The sequence below is a fragment of the Ruditapes philippinarum genome, unplaced genomic scaffold, assembly GCF_026571515.1.
Source record: "Ruditapes philippinarum isolate M1 unplaced genomic scaffold, ASM2657151v2 ctg2822_1_1_1_1, whole genome shotgun sequence".
Lineage (NCBI taxonomy): Eukaryota > Metazoa > Mollusca > Bivalvia > Venerida > Veneridae > Ruditapes > Ruditapes philippinarum.
Genome location: NW_026852228.1, coordinates 93,638 through 112,946, shown reverse-complemented (window position 1 = coordinate 112,946; position 19,309 = coordinate 93,638). Strand labels below are relative to the sequence as shown.

At 32.4% G+C, this 19,309-nt stretch overlaps 1 protein-coding gene across 1 annotated transcript in view; it reads left to right on the top strand.

Moving 5' to 3' along the window:
- Positions 1–18,285: 18,285 nt before the first annotated feature.
- Positions 18,286–19,309, top strand: part of LOC132753149 (von Willebrand factor D and EGF domain-containing protein-like) — an 87,992-nt gene continuing 86,968 nt past the window's right edge. The window contains exon 1 of the mRNA XM_060743594.1: positions 18,286–18,408. Within this exon, the coding sequence (XP_060599577.1) occupies positions 18,327–18,408 (82 nt within the window). The 5' untranslated portion in view covers positions 18,286–18,326. The remainder of the gene's footprint in view (positions 18,409–19,309) is intronic.

Here is a 19,309-nt window from a genome sequence, read left to right as displayed (position 1 = left end):
GTGCTCTTCTGTAAACCATGTCTTCGTATAAAAAATTGTATTGCTATGGAACATGTTGTTTTAATGCAATAAAATATTTGTAGTTGTAGTTGTAGTTAGATATATAGGGAACTGCTGACCAGTTAGATATATAGAGAAAAATATATTTTGCCGTGAAATTGTAATTCATTTTTATTATGTATGCAAATTCAATTTATTTTATAAAATTATGTCGACATTTAATTAAGTAAAAACACTGCTGACCAATTTAATGTATATTTCAAATGATTTAAGCCGTAAAACTCTTCTTATTCTAGTATGGTTAGCAAATTTAACGCTCTTTACATTCAGGCGAGAAAATGCTGACCAGTTAAACAAATATACACATGTAGTAGAATCTGCTGACCAGTTAGATATATAGGGAAACTGCTGACCAGTTTAGAAAATATAGAAAAAAATATTATTTTGTCGTGAAATTTTAAATTCATTTTATAATGTACGAAAATCAATATTATTGTATAAAATTTTTGTCGACATTTAATTAAGTTAAAACACTGCTTGACTTATTTAATATTTAATTCAAATTGCAATTATGGCTTTTGAAAATACATTTTTTTTTCCGTTACAAGATTTTTCTATTGAAATATCACTAACAAGAGATTTTGATAAAACTCATAACATCATAATTCTTTATAAACATTAATTCAAATTTTTGCATATCTTTAGAGGTATAAAAAAGCTGTTTTAATATAAACCTTTTAAAATCACGGATTTAAAATTATTACATGTAGTAATGTAAATCCGTGTTAAAATGTATGATATTATGGTATTTAAATGTATTATTAATTTAGTTTTATAAACATAGTCATATAAAAGCAAAAATTTAAAAATATAATTAAAAGAATAAAATAATTTCCCATCTTTTTATTTACCCCCTACGGCGTGTTTATATATCTTCACACCTTCAATGTTTCCGTTCTTGTTGTGTAACTGGTCAGCAATTTTCCGATAATCCTTCTTTTTAATTTAAAAATTGGTCAGCAGTTTCCTATATGTACTAATATCGTCAAGCTAATTCTCAGCAAGTTTAGTGCGACGCCCTTCCATGAATTCGCACCGTTTGTCGTGAGTTAGTTAAATTCTGACGCAAGGGACCGGTAGAAACGCACGACAATGCGGGTACGATATTATTCCAAATGTCGCTTTTGCATTGTCGAGTGCGCTTTGCAATGTTTTTACGGGGCCCGGCCCGGTGGTTAATAAAACAAAAATAAACGCGAAAAATTTAAACCCCGACAAAAAATTGCCCCTTCGGGGAGTCGAAATGTAAAAATTTCGCATTTTCGAGGTCCGGTTAAAAAAGCATTTTGTTTGCGGGGGTTTTCGTTTTGCATTGGCGTTGTTCCGTTTTGGGATTTTTCTTCCTTTTTCCCAACCCTTTTGACACTTTGCATTGCCCAAGGTTTTTAAATGCCAAACCAAGGGCATCGGACCCAAGCGAAAGGCAACGCGACAAGCGAACGCGCTCGACAATGCGAAGGACACCCCGACAACGCGAAGCCCACATTTTTTAAAAAGTCGGCCCTTTTTTTTTAGGGTTTTTTTAGGCGAACATTTCGACCAATCGGCAAGCGAAGCGCCTTTGCAAGGCATATCCCCCGCGGGCGACCCCCCGCATTTGGGCGCTTTTTAAAATTTGGGCCATTGTTTGTGGTCTACCCCTTGGGGGGCAAATTTCTAAAGGCAAACCCATAAGGAAAAGGGGCCCAAATCCCACTTAATTTTGGTATAAAATTGCAAATTAATTTAAAAAAAGGGTAATCGGAAAAAATTTTTTTTTTAATTGAAAAAAGGCCCTTAAGGGTTAAATTTATAAAAGGGGGGTTTTTAAAAAAAAAAATTTATTTTTTCTTTTTTATTTTTTTTTTCTATTAATATTTTTAAATAAAAATACTTAATTTCAAATTTTAAAGACCTAAACATAAATTTTTGGTTTTTTTAAAATAATTTTTTAAAATAAAACCCGGTTTTTGGAATATTTTAAAAAGCTTTTTTACCTTCTAAAGATTAAAAATTGGTTTTTTGTTTTTTTTAAAGAATTAAAAGATTTTTTAAAAGAAATTTTCAAAAAAACCTTTTGGGGATTTTTTAATGGGAAAAAAATTTTAAGGAAAAAAATGTATTTAAAAAATTTGCAATTTAAAATTTTTTAAATAATAGCAGTTTTTAAATTTTTAAATGTGAAAAAATTTAAAAAATTTAAATTTTGTTTCCTTTTTAAAAGAAATTTAAAATTTTTTAGAAAAAATTTTTTTTATTTTTGGGGATTCCCCAAAATTTTTAATTTGCCTAAATTTTATATTTAAAGGCAGGGACTTCCCCTTAAAAGGTTAAAATTTTTTTTAAAATTAAAAAAAAATTTTTACGGAAACAATTTAAAAAAAAAATTAATGTTTTTCCAAAAAAATTTTTTTTAAAAAATATTAAATTTTTTTGGAGGGGGGAAAAATTTTTTGCATTTAAAAAAAATTTTTTATAACAAATTTTCAAACGGGCTCCAATTTTCGTTTAATTTTCTTTTGGGATTCTGTTTTTTTTTTCCCCCCTTTCTTTAAAGGGCCGGGGAAAATTTTTTTTGCCTTCAAAGAAACCGATAATTTTTCAATTTTTTACTGTGAAAAGTTTTTTAAAGGGAAAAAAAAGCTTTTAACAAAAAAGACTTTTTTTTTTAAATTTTTAAAAATTGGCCAAAAAGGGGAAAAAAATCATTTTTCCAATTTACTTAAAAAATTTTAAATTTTTTTAATTACTTCGTATATTAAATGTTTTTTCCTTTTTAGCATAATTTTTTAACGAAACAAATTTGTTTTTGCACAAATTTTCAACCCTTTTTTAAAATTTTTAACCTTTATCCTGAAAGTTCATTGGAAATTAAAAAAAATATTAAATCAAAAAAATTGGGTATTAACATTATTTTCAAAAATAATAAATTTTTTTAAATTCTTTGGCATTTTATCCCCGTTTTTTGAATGGGGCCCTTTTTTCCCAAAATTTTGAATTTATTTTTTTCCTTTTTAAAAACCGGGAACAGTTTTGATTTTCCCTTTGGGTTTTTAATGAATTTTCCCCCAAAATTTTTAACCCAAAGCAACGGTTTGGGAACCCCCAATTACCAAACCGTTTGGGGATTAGGAAAACCTGACCAAAAACCGGAGAGGAACAAACTAATATTTTTTCCCAAAGTTGTTTGCATTGTGAGGGTCCCATTCCCCCCCCTTTATTGTTTTTTATTTAGTTTGTTTCCAAATTTTACCCAAAAATCTTAAGGGAAATGAAGTTTTAAAAAACGCTTCGCGTTATTACAAGGCAAAGGCATAAATTTGGGTTTCCTTTAAACAGGCTTTTCCTTTACCCAAATCGAAAGGGCAAAAGGGAAAGGAAATTAATTCATGGCCCAAAGCAATTTTTACCAAATTTTGGGAAAAAGCAACGGCCAAAAAATTGCAAAAAATCGAAAGGAAGGGTTTTTCTTAAAAACCCCTTTTTTAACCCGACTTTTTCTTGGCGAAAGTCAATTAACGGGGAAATTGAAATGCTTGCAAATTTTTGAATCGCTTCCCTTTCAACTTTCCCAATTTCCAAAAGTTTGATAAACGGGCTCCCTTTTTGAACCCAAAACACATTCTAAATGGCCAACATAAACCCCGAAGGAAGGTGCTTTAAAAACATAAAAAAAAACGGCATTTTTCCTTTTTAAAAAATTTGCTTGGAAATTGAGGCCCGAAATTGACCCTTTTCCCGGTCCGTGTTTTGCACTTGGGTATGTTTTTTTTTTTTTTTTCCCAATTTCCTTTCAAAGGGAAGGCATGGAAAAGGAAAGGCTTTTTTTTACCGGAAGGGGTTTTTTTTAAATTTTTCAAAGGCCCGGGAAAAGGAAAGAATTCTTTAAAATCGTTTTGGCATTTTTGGGGAAAATGCAAAATATCGGCATTTCGGGGTCCTTCCCCATTGTCCCAAAAAGGGTTTCGGCGGGGTGTCCGAAGCGGGGTAAAGAAGCAGGGGAAAAAATTTCTAAACAAAAGGCAACCTCGTCCTATTTAATTTTTGTTTTGGGAAAAATTTTGCGAAATTCTGCTTTTTTTTAAAAAATTGCTAAACACATTTTTCCAACCATAAAATTTTGGCTTCATTTAAAAAAGGTTTTTTTTAATATTTTTCCTTTTTAAAATTTTTTTTTCATAATTATTTTAAAAAAAAAATTTAACCCAATTTAAAAAAATAAACCTTTAAAAAAACCATTTTTAATTTTTTTAAAAAAATTTTTAAAAGAACCCCCGGGTTGGACAATTTTTATATCCCTTTATTGCCCATGGCTAAACCGTTTTTTATTTTAAAATAATAAAGGGGGACCATTTTAAAACATACTTCCGAAAAATCCTTTTTTGAATTTTTATGGGGTTTGGAAAATTGTTTTAAAATTGTTAAAAAAATTTCCTTAAATAAATTTTAAATGGGGGGCAAAGGTTTCAAAGGGAAAAAAACTGTTCCCTCTTTTCAAAAGCATTTTAAAAAAAAACTGTTTTTGGTTTTCAGCCCTTGAATAAGCAACCATCATTTTTTTTCAAATTTTGGAAAAAAAAAATTTTTCATAATGGAAAAAAAAATGTTTTAAAAAAAAATTCATTTACCAAATTTTTAAACTTTTTTTCCGGGTTTAAATGGAGAACTTTCTTTTTCCCTGTCCATTTAACAAGGAACCCTGATATTTTAAAGGGTTTTTTTTTGTTTTTTTTTCTCTTTTGGGCAACAGAGATTTAAAATATATTTTCCGATTTTTTCTTTTACCGATTTATCCACCTCCATTTTAAAAAAATATTTGGTTTAAAGTTGTATTTTGAAGCGGAGCATGTGCGTTACAATGTTTGCAGACTTTTCTAATGATTTTAGGCTATAAATAAGATTCAACACTGTGGTGGGATCTGAAAATCTCACTGTGGAAAGGTCTGATGACCTCTCCAATTAAAGCCCCATCTTGACATATGTTTCCATTGATAAGGCTCACTGAGGTTAAAAAAAGTTTGTTTTTCGTAGTATTACCTAGAAAGTAACATTTTTGTATTTGTACATTTGTCCTTTAAATAATAAAGTGACAACCGGTTTTAAAGTTAAAACATGCATTCACAAGTCACTGACAATGTTGAAATTACGTTTCATTCATTGTGTACAGAAAAGGTAAAAAACTGTTCTTGGATAACCCAGTTTGTAAATCAATGAGGAAACTTGTGAAAGTCGTTTGTATTGCATGTTAAAAACATTCTGTCACGACTTTGTGTTTGTAGGAATAACATTATCAAATTGATAATTTACAAAAAAGGTTCAGTCTGGAATGTTGCATTTTGCCGGCTCGCCACGGCGAGCCGGTATTACGTTAGGATTTTACTGAGAAACAACCTAAAACTCCGAATCCATCCAAAAATTTAATCGAAGCTTGGCTTCCAGCTTTCTACAAAATTTATCTATCAGGGCTAGGATCCAAAATTATTTAGCCAATCAAATTTAATCTTACATAGCGTCAAAAAACCTTCAATTTTCACGCCATTTTTAAAAAGCAGCAAGTATTATTTTGAGCGCAAAGATATAATGATGATTAAAATGTTTGTTTTCAAGAATTCTTTTCAATAAATCATATTTACACTGACTTAATTTTGCGATCTCACCTGTTCCTCTGTAGTAAGTTTTCGTTTGGTTAATTAACATAAGTGTACATCTGGTTCTGTGCATTTTTTTCTTTTTCCTTTTTTCCGGTCATTTTATCCTTTCCGGTATTTAGTGTATATATTTCCTGGCCGGGATCCGGGACCCCCGGACTGACCGGGATCCGGGATCGTATAAGATATAGAGGAAAAGCTAATAAACTATATTTGTGTTGATTATTGTTGTAATGAAAGGCCATTAAACGTTAAGTTTTTTTTATTGTATGTAATGAACGTTAAATTAATTAAACTTAAGATATAAATATATTTAGAGCTATTTATTAACAAACTTAAAATGCGGAAATCACAATACTTATTATTATATGCCTAATTAATTGGAAAAATCAAAGACTACATTCTTGAATTGGTCAAATGCCGGGGTCCCTTTGTTTTAATGCGATCCCAGCTTTTCTGAAAACTATATTCTTGAACTGGCCAATTCCTGGGATCTCTTTATATTTTAATACGATCCCGGCTTTTCTGAAAACTATATTCTTGAACTGGTCAATTCCCGGGATCCCTATATGTTTTAATAGGATGTTTGCTGAAGTCTCTTCAGCTAACAGAACTGTCATTTTTACATTTAAACGCACCCCTGGAAAAAAATTACGAAGCGAGTCGCTACTAGCTTTTTTAAAAGCAAACCTTGTAAAGAGTTATAATGAAATGATATCGGTGTCAGTGACATTTATCGGCTATTTAACATCGGTTTGGAGTTTTGATGCGAAGGAATCGACAATGTGGTGCCGTTATATGTCGCACTTACCGCTAAATGTCGCAATTGCCGCTAAATGTCGCAAAATAGTCTGCCGATAAAGATTCAAATGGTAACTTAAAGTGTCGCACGATTTTCCCTTACTGTTAAATGTCGCAACACTACCGTTAAATGTAGCAAAATTCTAATATATGTTAAACAAGTAGCTGGTAGTATTATGTTAATATTACCATTATGTAGGTAATCTGGGAAACTTATCATGTTGGAAATGATTTGCTGTAGTTTCTAATTATAAATTGACGACTACAGTTTATGCCAAAAAAATCTTGGTGATTCAACACTTTTGTCTTTTTTGTCTTACGTTTTTGTCTTTCGCTTTTTCGAAGAAAAAGACGGATATATGTAGAAAGGGTCAGACTGTCTGTCCGATTCGTAACTCAGCCATTTTCAATGGCTGAGGAAAAAAACATATGTTCACCAAATAAGGACGACCTGTCATGCGAAACAACCAGACCTGCACGATTGTCCCACTTGAAGATCAGAGGTCAACATTGTCTGATGGAGGATACAGTTCGTGTCGGGTTTATAAATATGTTGTCCATCAAGGTATTTGAAATAGCTTGGCACAAATGCTCACTATTTAAGAAAACGTGCTTGCGAGACAATGGTCATAGTCAACATTGTTTGATAGGGAGTATATTTCTTGTCCAATCCATATCTTTTTTATCCATGAAGGGATGTGAAATAATATGACATACATGCTTATCATAATAGGACCACATGTCATACACAGCACCTAGAATCCTACCTGCAAGGTCAAGGTCACGCTCAGAGGTCAAATCTTATAATGCCTTTTTGTGTTTAACTTAGATCCACAACTTTTTCACGCATAAAAGTATTCTAAAAAAACGCACACATTTTCACCATATTAAGATAATGAGTCATGCGCGTCACTCTACTATGGTGAAACTTAAAATTTAAAAAGATAACAGCGAGAGGGAGTGCACTGTAATTCCATCTTGAAAATTGTGTTAATAGTTTCCATGTGGGTACTTATTGTCTGTGAAACAAACTTCTTAAATGTATTTCTATTAACACATATATACACAGGAGTTATTTCTATTATATTACTATGATGAATTTATTGTTGCCTATGCATTTATCAATATTTTGCACTGAAATTCAATCTGAACTGTCAAAATGATGCTATTGTGTGCTTCATGTAAAACTTCCTTAAAGGGGGTGTGTGGGGGAGGGGGGGGGGCGTTTGTCACTCTGTTACTCTGTTACAAAGGTATTATACTATAGCTATTATCATATTGTTACAACCAGTTTCCAGTTTTATAAATCGACTGATGCAAAATCTGATTAGTTTATTGTTGTTGTTGTTTTTTTTTGTTGCTTTTTTCATTGCCAGTAAAAATGTGTTTTTGATGACAAGTTTAAGCTTTTGAACTTCTCCACTAAATCATCTAGATATGCAAGGGAGGATGAATGGCAGACATTTTCTACATTGACCCTACCTTGCGAGCTGATGATTATATAATACATGTACTTAAGTATCAAACATAATATCATTTGACTCTAGCTGCCTTAGTTTACGATTGTTTTTCAACTGGCAACAAGCGATGTAATATAGGAAATTGCTGTGCGTTTAGAAAGCAGCCATGTGGCACACAGTCAAATTCAATCGCATTTTGGCGGTTTTTGCACGTAAGAATTCTAGTAGCAATTCAATGAAAACGTACGGTGTCCCGTTAGGGTCATCGCGAAACAATAACGAAGTATGCATAAGGAAATTACGAAGGTACAAAGTCGAAGGAAAGGTGATGAAAAGACGAAAGTACAATGGTGAAAAGTCGAAATGACGAAGTCACAATGGTGAAAACTCGTAATATTTTCATGTTTTAAACATCGTACTTTCGACCGCTCACCATCGTGGTTTCGTTATTTCGAAACATTTACATGGAAAACATTATTTTTCTTATTACATTTTTCTTATATTTCGGACTATTTTCTTATATTTTATTGCAAAAACGTGACTTACATTAGTCACATGCATTTGATATTTACTGAAAATTATTGTTAGTTAAATATTCATTAAGTGCATGCGACTGTGAATTGTCTCGATAGTTTATGAAAACGCCTCATTTTGAAATTTCCACCGGCTTTTAATTGCAATCACTATTAATGACTTTGCTAAGTCATTCGCGAAATTTAGGTTTTGGCCGGGGAGGAGGTATGTGATTGAATTAATTTTACATGGAATAACTTTAACCTTTTGTTTTACTCAAAATATATGAGGGATTGTCATTTTCGCCCCGCGCCCCCGCTAATTAGCGTATTTTCGTCCCGCGACCCCGCCAAGCGAAAAGTCGAGAATTAACAAGTTAAAATGGCGGGGTCGCGGAGCGAAAACACGCTAATTAGCGCAGGCGCGCGGCGAAGTTTAACAAATAAAACTTCGCCCCGCGAGGGCGCGGAACGAGAATTAAGAAATAAAACGGCGGGGGCGCGGGGCGAAATTTAATAAAATAAAACTTATCGTGTGTTCGTTCCGCGACCCCGCCAAGCGAAAAGTCGAGAATTAACAAGTTAAAATGACGGGGGCGCGGGGCGAAAACACAAATGGCACAAATCAGCCACCATAAAATGTAAATATACTTCAGAATCTATCGCCAGAAATAAGTCGTGCTGACGTGCTGAGCGCGAACAAGCCGGTCAGGAAAAAAACAGAGATCTCTTTAGAATACTCTGAAAACCTGTGTACGTTACCATGCAAGATCGCTTAATGACGTACCTCGTTTCATTCAGCCTGCATGGACATAATTATGATATTATATACAGAAAACAACCAAATTTTAAACTAACAGTAGAATATTAAATAGTGAAAATTCTAATGAATTATCAATACTTCATCCCAGTCAAATATTAAAATAAAAATCTAAAACAAAACGAGTGTGACCCGTTAACTGATTCGCCTTTCGATAAACATCCCAAAAATAAAATACAGCCACGATTTTCCCGTGCAATACATTTACACAAAAAAATGAACGCAACGTAAAGACAATATTTTCGCGCTATACTAGCGAAACGCGCGAAAATTTCATTCTTTTCAGGTTCTTATATAAACTTTCACAAGTTTTCTGTTAGTTAAAGATATTAAATCAGAAATAGGTTATATATACCAAAAGATTCCTTGCAACATAACCTTTATTTTGATGAAAATAATCCAATGGTAAATGTATTAAACACATCCTGTATAGTATGCCACTGTTAGCAAATTCTATTATTAGAGGATATTTTTTCGTTTGAGTGAAATATGGAATATATTTTTCATGAAATATGATAAAATTCCATATATTTTCACGAGCCGAAATCTTTGAATAAAAACAATAAAATTAAAGTTGTTAACAAAAGCCCTCGCTTAATTTTATTTGTATGCAATAATATTTTGATAATTCATCAGTGAGATTAACTTCTTATAAAGTGCGAGTCTCATGAACCACACCTTGAAATCGGCAAGTCATTTCGAAACCGGAAACGGAACTTGCATATCTCTGGTACTTGCAAATCTCATAAGACATCGTCATCTTACACTGTGTCGAGGAAACATAACATAATTATTACATGTATTTTAATTTCTTGTAAGGAAATGAATAAATGAAGCTATTGACTTTCAGAGAAAAACATCTGAAAGTAGTCACTAAATATAAATATGAATTTTGACTCCGCATACTTTCATATACATTTTTAATTATCTATAACATACCGTACGTGTATGTACGTGTATGACTGAAACACTATTTCAAATTGTAATAAAAGAAGAAGAAAACAAGAAGAAAAAACTAAACTAAACAGGTTTTTTCATCAAGAAATTTTTAAGACCGCAATTCGTGATTTGATAGTTACAATATCATAAAACCTTTAAACGTGAAGCTATAGAGAAAATGCGGACACACAATACAAAATCTCAATCCAATCTTTCATTAAAATGCTTCCTAGTATGTTAGATTTATTTTTGCACGTAGGTTGTTAAACGAAAAAAAAAAAACGTATGTGTGCAAAAGCCAAGGAGGCATGAATGATGGTTATAGATTTTATATAAACCCCTATTTCCACAAATCATTTTTGAACTCACAACAAAGCCCTTCCTAGCAGATAGATGGGACCCCCCCCTTTTTTTTAAATATTAACGTATTAAATTTTGCTTTATTAATGATAAGTAACAGATAACTATCATAACGACAAATTTAATGCAACGCCATTAGCTACTAGTTTAACATGAATTTACATCTTGCGACATTTGACGGTAGCGTTGCGACATTTAACGGGAAGTGAAAATTGTGCTACCACTAACGTTACCATTGCGCGTTTAATGGCAGACGAGTTTGCGATATATAGCGATGACTGCAATATAAAAACAAAATAGTGCGACATTTATCGGCAAGTGCGACATTAAACGGCCTTGCGACTTTTAACGGCGCCACAGAAAAAGAGATCGTATGCCTGAAGAAAACATTATATGAACCAAAAATATCAATAAAATGCGTTGTTATTGTTGTCTTAATAGGCGTTACTAACTATCTTCTCGAAGGGAAGAAATAAAACACACATACACAAGTCTTATGTGATTAATGTTTTTGCTATCATGTGAAATGATGATATCATTTTGTCGTTGAGCATGTTAACATGTGCAATTTACTTGTCAAAGTACAATGATGACTTGTGCAAACGGCATGCTAACTTGTCAAAGTAAAATGATGATTTGTGCAAACGACATGTTAACTTGTCAAAGTATCAAGATGACTTGTGGAAACGACATGCTAACTTGTCAAAGTACATGCCATCATAATAGTTTGACAAGGTAGCATGCTGTTTTAACAAGTCAGCATGGTCCTTTGACATACGGAAGCTTGTATGTACCCCCGCTATGAAGACATGAAGTCGTCTCCCTCAACTTATAGAACACAACAAGTCGTCAAAATTACGACGACAAGTTTATATATACCATGTCATTTTGACAAAATATATGTCATCATGTCGCGATACGGTATCCCGACTTTCATACGTTAATATATTTGTCGACTAGAAATAACATGGATGTCAACATACATGTTACTTCAAGTCGACAAATTTATTTATGTAAGAAAGTCGGGATGCCGTATCTCGACATGATGACATATATTTTGTCAAAATGACATGGTATATATAAACTTGTCGTCGTAATTTTGACGACTTGTTGTGTTCTATAAGTCGAGGGAGACGACTTCATGTCTTCATAGCGGGGGTACATACAAGCTTCCGTATTGACAAGACATGATGTAAATTACACATGTTAACATGCTCAAACGACAAAATAGTATCATCGTTCCACAAGATAGCAAAACCATTGATCACATAAGACAGTCACGGCGTTCCATAGTAAACATACGAGGTGTGTGTTTAACGAACAACCGGTGCATGACAATTCGTAGGAGTACTCAATTTACCATATTAACTTACCTTATAAGAACAAATCACGATTTTTTCGTGCCATTTTCTTAACACACTCACATACAGCCTATATAAATGAACGGATCTGTTAGTCTGAACAGTCTTGTGGTGGAAATCTGTGGGTAAGTGAAACTTTGTTTATTACGTAAAAAAACCTGTCGTTAACCCATTTCGATTTTTAATCATAGTTATATATACTGAAACAAAAAAGAAACTTTCTCCAAGTTTGAATGTAGATATGTTAGTACAGTTTTTCAATCCTTTTGAAACTCGATTTTTACGTTGAATAAACCCAGTGGGCTTTTATACGGGGATTAGCTGACCGATTTTGCAAACAAAACGAGTTTTACAAGCTACTACTACTATATAAGTGTGTACATCTAAGTGGTACCCTTGAACAACTGGCACATACTTTGCGAAAGTTTCTTTTTTGGTTCAATGGTATATGAGGAATATGTTTGCATAGTATATTTTAAAGCAGAAAACAAGTTCCATGTTCAAGACATGTGCTCGGGTCGATTTGTATGGTGTATACAAGTGCGGATCAAGAATGGGAGCCACTCTGTATGTGGTTTTTACAACAGAGTGAGAATTTTAATTTTTAAATACCATGTAGTTAAAATCCGACCTACATTCAAATGTCAGTATAGCGATGATAATTTTTTGAAATAGTCTGTAAAAAAGTGTCCAAAAATGAAAATTTTCCTTTCTACCAAAACCCATTGATAGGGTGGATAGCTCTTTGTTTACAATTCATAAAGTATATTTTTGAGTAAAGATAACTTTTAGCACTTAGTAACTATTGAAATATTATACATTTCACTTATATAAAGGGAGGTAATTCCCAGAAGGAGAAGATTGATTATAATCAATTTACATAAACAAAATACAAATTTCTTAGTGAATCAGATTTTTATATTAATGCTAGCAGCGAGATATGAAATAAATTTATATTTTGATATTTTTCTTGAAGATTTCAAAATAAGTTGTTAACCCCAATCAATGTACCAATATTAATCATAGGAACTCTGGTAGTCCAATAGATTAGACGTTACAGGCTTGTTATAGTTTTATCTTGGTCAAACCTGACGTCTAATAGTTATTGCTCATAAACGCGTAGCATTTTGAAAAATTAAAAAAATGTCTGTTGGCTTGCCTTTCAAGCTTTATTCAAAAGCTTATCTTCTGTTCTTTCAATTGCATGGTCTATCATAAACAAAAACTTTCAAACAATGTACTTATCAATTAAAAATAAAATAGAATTATCAGTCTATTTCGCTCATCGGCCATACTGGTTAAGTAAAGCGTTTTACAGATTGATTCCAATTTTTTGAACGGAAAAATATATTCGAACACACTGACGGTGCATGGGCAATTATTTCATTAAAAAAATATTCCGTTAGAAACTTCTGGACTCATTTAAACGCTTGCATTTGTATTAGCCAATCAGATTTCGCGCACTTTATGGCGGCCATTTGTATATCGGCTGTACAAGGAATTTAATTAAATGAGAGGATTTAATCATGACTTTTCGGATGTGACAGTTAAATTATTTTGTTAAAAGGTATTTATTTTTTAGTTTTGTTTATAAATAGGTCAAAATTAATGTAAATACAGGCTGTATTAATTGTTTAAATTCAATAGATCTAAATCGATGTCTAATGTCATTTTTTTTGCTACACGATTTTGCAAAGATCTGTTAAGACCTAACGTAACATGGAAAATGAAAAATGTAAAATATCAGATTAATGAATGATAAATATGAAATAGGTTACGTATAGGTCTTATAATTAGGACTAACTCTGGAACAGGACCGCATATTGCGGCGCATAAATCCGAATCCGTACTGGCTTTACATATTGTTTGTCTGACCTTTGAATATCTTTTTATATTATGCCACCGGCTCGGTGGTCCTTAATTATCTAATCTAATATAATCTGCTAATTTAAAAATCAATCAAAAAAATATTGAAAAAAAAACCCACGGCCGAACCATTAACAATCATTGATTGCATGTTATGTGACATGTTTATCAATCGTGGGTATCCGACGATGGAAAAAGAGTGACATCCGCCATTTACCGCAACGTTCGGCGTAAGTTATCCCCCTTGATATGCTTGATTTTTGTTTTAATTTTTAAAGTAATGAATACCAGATGAGTGCCTAAAATATTTATCTATGGATCATGTTTTAATACTCCTTTTTTCAGTTAGGCAAAATCAGTTGGACCATATTACTAAAGTGTCTGTTTTCTCCATGTGAACAAATCAAAACACGAATACGCCCGTTATAATGCCGCCTATACAAGTCAACACGTGTAAACCATAAACCGTGAACGTTATATCCGGACGAAACCTGATAGTTGACAAAAATAACGGGGAAAAAAATCTGAGAAAAATAGTAATCAATTGTAGCCAAAGGGGAAATCTCATGCCGAAAACGTTGCGGCGAATGGCGGATGTCACTCCATGTCTTTTTTTATAATACCGTAAAATTTGACCAGTTTTAAAAGAGACAGATTGGGTCCAATTGATCATATATTTTTTGAGGCCATATACTCGGATATTACTAAAAGATATTTAAATGTAGCAGAAACGTTTCTAAAAACCGTTACACGATCGAAAATATGCGCCGCAACCTGCGGTCCCGTTCTCGAGTTCCTATGCCGTTTACTTTTCTTAAAATTTGAGTACCATATTCTCAAGTTTGATTTTCTTGCACTATTTTGGTTCATCTGGAGGCACGCAGCCTTAATCGCATGCCTCCAGTATTATCTTGAATATTTAAATCTTCTTTTCCCCACTGGTAGCCTTAACCGGCCTTTTCATAATAATTTATTGTCCTGGGTTGTTAATTTGATCCTAACGGTACTTGGGAAAGTCCATTAAAGGGTAAGTCTGCATATTATCCGATATAACATCTAATAAGAATGTGTACCATCGTAGTGGCTCAGTTGGTAAATTAACGTAACTGTAAATTTTACTATTTTGCAATCATAGGTTCGAACCCTTCCCTCTGTCAAGTTATTATGATGTAGTTATTGTGTTCCTCACTGTTTATTTACTTTGTCTTGTGTATGATCATTGAATATATTTGGTTCTTTCTATTTCTATATTTTGTTTCTTTTTTGTTTCCCTCTTTATAAAGAAAACAACTACATATCAAGTGATTTTTTTTATTGTATTTTACATTTTAAAGATCAAACTACATGTATTCTAAACACACTACGATTACGAAATATTAAACTTAAATTCATGGATCAATACATATTCATTTCATTATTTTTTATCTTATGCTTTTTCCTGATGTTTAACGTTTTTCGCAAATTTAACGCACGTGCATATCAGCACGTGTACAAATATTCTGTAACTATTTAAAAAACGGCCAAATAAGAGAGACCTAAAACACTCGAATGTAATAGTACCTAACAATGATTCGAAAATGTAAATGCAGGAATAGAACACTGACATTGGCGCCCGGCCTATCCTGCTCTATCAAGATACTTGAACATATGACGTTTTACATTGTTTTTTATTTATTAGGTTCCAGTCTGTCTTACCTTTTTTTCGCATTGTTATTAATCTTGTTATGTAAACAAAGACTCAAGTTATTGTCCAACAATATTGACCTGTCACTTCATTAACACCCGTAAAGGTCATTTCACTCATTTGAATAAACATTGACCAGTATCTGCTGAATATGTCGATACATTTTCTAACTTCACTCGTCAGTGAGGTGTGGTGCATTGGTTTAGATGCCGGACTACCGGTCTGTAGGTATCTAGTTCGATTCCTTATCAACACCACCACGTTATGATTTTCTTTTTAAAAATTTTAGTCGCAAGAATTAATTTAAAATCGTTTTACTACACCTGGTTTTAGAACAACTAAGTGGTGTTTTGTACACAACTATATATTTTTTTATTTCATTACATTATCTTTCAACGGTTCTCTTTGTGACATCATGCAATCGTAATATAATTATGCTTTAGCGCATAGACGCTATAAAGGCAATTATGAAAATTACTACACTGGTAGTACACACAACAAAAAAAGGTTTGCAATAGTTTTATGTTATAGTCAAATTTGAAACTAAAATTAAAAAGAAAAAAGGAATCGCTGTTATAGGATTCGAACCTACCAGTTAACGTCTGCATTCCTCAAGTGAGACCCCTGTACCAACTGCGCTAAGAGATATTTAATTAATATCATTTGAACAATTGGATATTTACACTTATATCGTTTTTACAAGTAGATCGTAACTTTTACGGAATATACCGACTACAGGGTTAAATGCAAGAGTGCTAGGTCAATGTTGTTGGACAATATAGTTCTGAGACGGTAAAAAGAACTAAGTTGAAAAATAAACATGAAATGTCGATGATAATATTTAGTTTAACAAAAGCATGTATATTTTTGAAAAAGATGATAAAAAGTACACAATACCGTTCAAAGCGACATGTGTAAAGCAGCAGGCCTCCAGATTCATGCTAATTTTCATGAAAATTTTGAAAAAAATAATGAATTTAATGCGCAATATTGTGAAGTAACCAACAGCAAGCAATTTACACATTATCAATGACACATACAAACACGTATATTACCAAAAAGTGGTCAAATATGCATAAATAGCCTTAACTCCGTTCGTAACGCAGTGGAACTATAATTGTAAATACTGAAAAAAATCAGTCATTAATCACATATATGTAAAATATTACTTGATCTTCAAAACTTTTTACTTTTCCTTGAATCTTAATACATTTTTCACAAAGTTTGATTTTATTGAAATACTTTGACTCATATGGAGGCATGTAGCTTTAAGAATTATGTACGATAATAAACAAACAAAAAAACCACAAATTTCGTCCAAGGCATTTAAAATAATTCATTCGAATTGAATCATAAATGAAAATTAATTAAGAAAAAAGCAAATTGTGCAATTTTTCAAAGAAGTAACTTTAACACCAGTTTCCCAAAAAACCCAAAAGCATTAACCACAACAAAATTACTAGAGAATTGCAGACTCGGTTTGATTGAGTTTGTGCATGAGGGATAATGAATACGTGGAACATCCTTCACGCCCCTAGCACCGGCTTGAACGGTTATCAATTTTCAGCACTTAATAGTGCTGTCATCAATGATCCCGAAGAACTAGAAAATGATAACTCTATCTATAATAAGGTGTGCATACAAATGTTTATTTACATTGTCACCGTCGATTGCATTCCCCCTGTGCTGTGCCCCTCTCATGATTTACTGTTAGAAAATCTAAATATCTTTATACTTCTAAGGAGGACTATAGAAACAAATCACATTTGTCATGCCGTGTTGCTAAATCTCAAATAAATTCATAACCCTACTTGCACTGTAGGCAGACGATATAACTTTTACTTAAAACAATTTTCTGCTATTTATTGTCATTCTGTCATTTGTAGGTCAATGTTCATATGCAAATATCTTAAATTTTGGGAAATAAACATTATTTCACTCTCAATGAAACTAACCAATTGAACATATATCAAGTTGTTTTTTATAACATGGAACTTTAACAGTTATTTTTCAAGACCGCAATACCGAAGTTGTGAGAGACAGATGTTCCTTGAATTGCGATTGGAGTTATTCTATGTGTTTGGTTTAAAGGCACATTAAGCTTTAGAAACAAATAAGTTTCTCTTTCTGTAGAAAGGACATACATGAACTTTATGATGCATACATACAGATTTTAGAGTAGGTTACATACATACTAGTATCATGCAGAGTATGCTTTTGGAAATAAAAAGAAAAAAATGAGGAATAAAGGACCTTTAATGGTTTAGATTGAAATTGATAATAATTATACTACACGTTTTTTACAAAAAGGTAAGAAATATGAAGAATGTTACAAACAATAAATAATTGTCAGATCTGTCGGCAATGACTTTGGACAACATGGACATTTTGTCAAGATTTCTTACACATAGGCCCACCACGTGACTTGTGACATCAGAATGGCGGAACACATCAATAAACCGATACCAATTCATATGTTTTTCCAAGCTTATTCTAATTCTAAAAATTCTTACTTTGGTCCATCCCACGTGACTTGTGACATCAGAATGGCAGAAAACATCATCAAGCCGATACCAATCCATATGTTCTCCGCATCTAATTTTAGTTCTAAAAATTTGAACTTACAACTTTTTATCATCGGTACCCAAGATCCAAGATAGCTATGTGATGTCTCTTCTACATTATTTGGCATCTTGTTATAATATCGAGCACTGAGAATAGTCAAGCGAGAATAGTCCTACAGTCACCTCTTGTTATATACCTCTAACCTTTAAAGGGAGAAATGTTTGCGTGGTAGCCACTTCAATAATGTTTTGTTTCTCTCAGTTTCAGCATCATGAAGACATTGCTGTATTACCACGTTTATATGATTTATGTTTGGTCCATACTGGTTGGTAACTTACCAATGAAAGTATCGAGTAAGTGTTTTTTGTGTTTTTTCTCTATCAATATAATTTTATATTGTCTTACAATACACATCGTAACACTTGTTAATAACGTAATTGTATTCTACAAATGTAACTTAAACATAACTGTGTGTTATAAAATAAGAAACATTATTATATAAAATATAATGTGACTAGAAACATATAACACTAATTCATCAAATAATACATAATGATGGATATATAAAATATAACCAAAATATAGTATGTTGCCATAGAAAGTGTGCATTGGTCACCCGGACATTTCGTAAACATAAGTAGAAAATGTATGGCAAATTTGGTATCCAAATTTTGCAGAAATGTATTTATCATAAAATAGTTTGATTTGGATAGAAATCTTATCATTATCAGAATTTTGTTTACGTGCTAGTTGCGGAAAAGTCATTTTCGTGCATAAGAGTTTCATAAATGTTTTGAACATAATGACGACGTGACGTCCGCGAGAATCGGGTCCCTTCCTGAAAGGTCAAGGGCACACTTGCAGTCAAAGTCATGATACGAACTTTTTAAAAGGACAATAATATATTGTTTCTGGTTAGGAATTCTGTCATTCCTCGGTGGGTGTGAAATATAATTACGCATAAATATATAAATAACTGTGTCCCGTGAAAAAAATCGGATTTCTAGCTCAAAGGGTCAAGGTTACATTTGTATTACAAAGTGATGTTTTGAAATTTGTCATTAAAGTGCATTGGTGGTTGTGTCCAATCAACAATTCTGTCATTCGATGATGGACTTTTAAGTTATTTGATACAATTAAATGATGATGGTGTTTTGCGTATAGAGGTGAGATCTCCACTTTAAATGTCAAACGTAATGATTGCGAATATAATGTCTTCTTCTGTGCGTAGGTTTGTCATTCATCCATTGACTT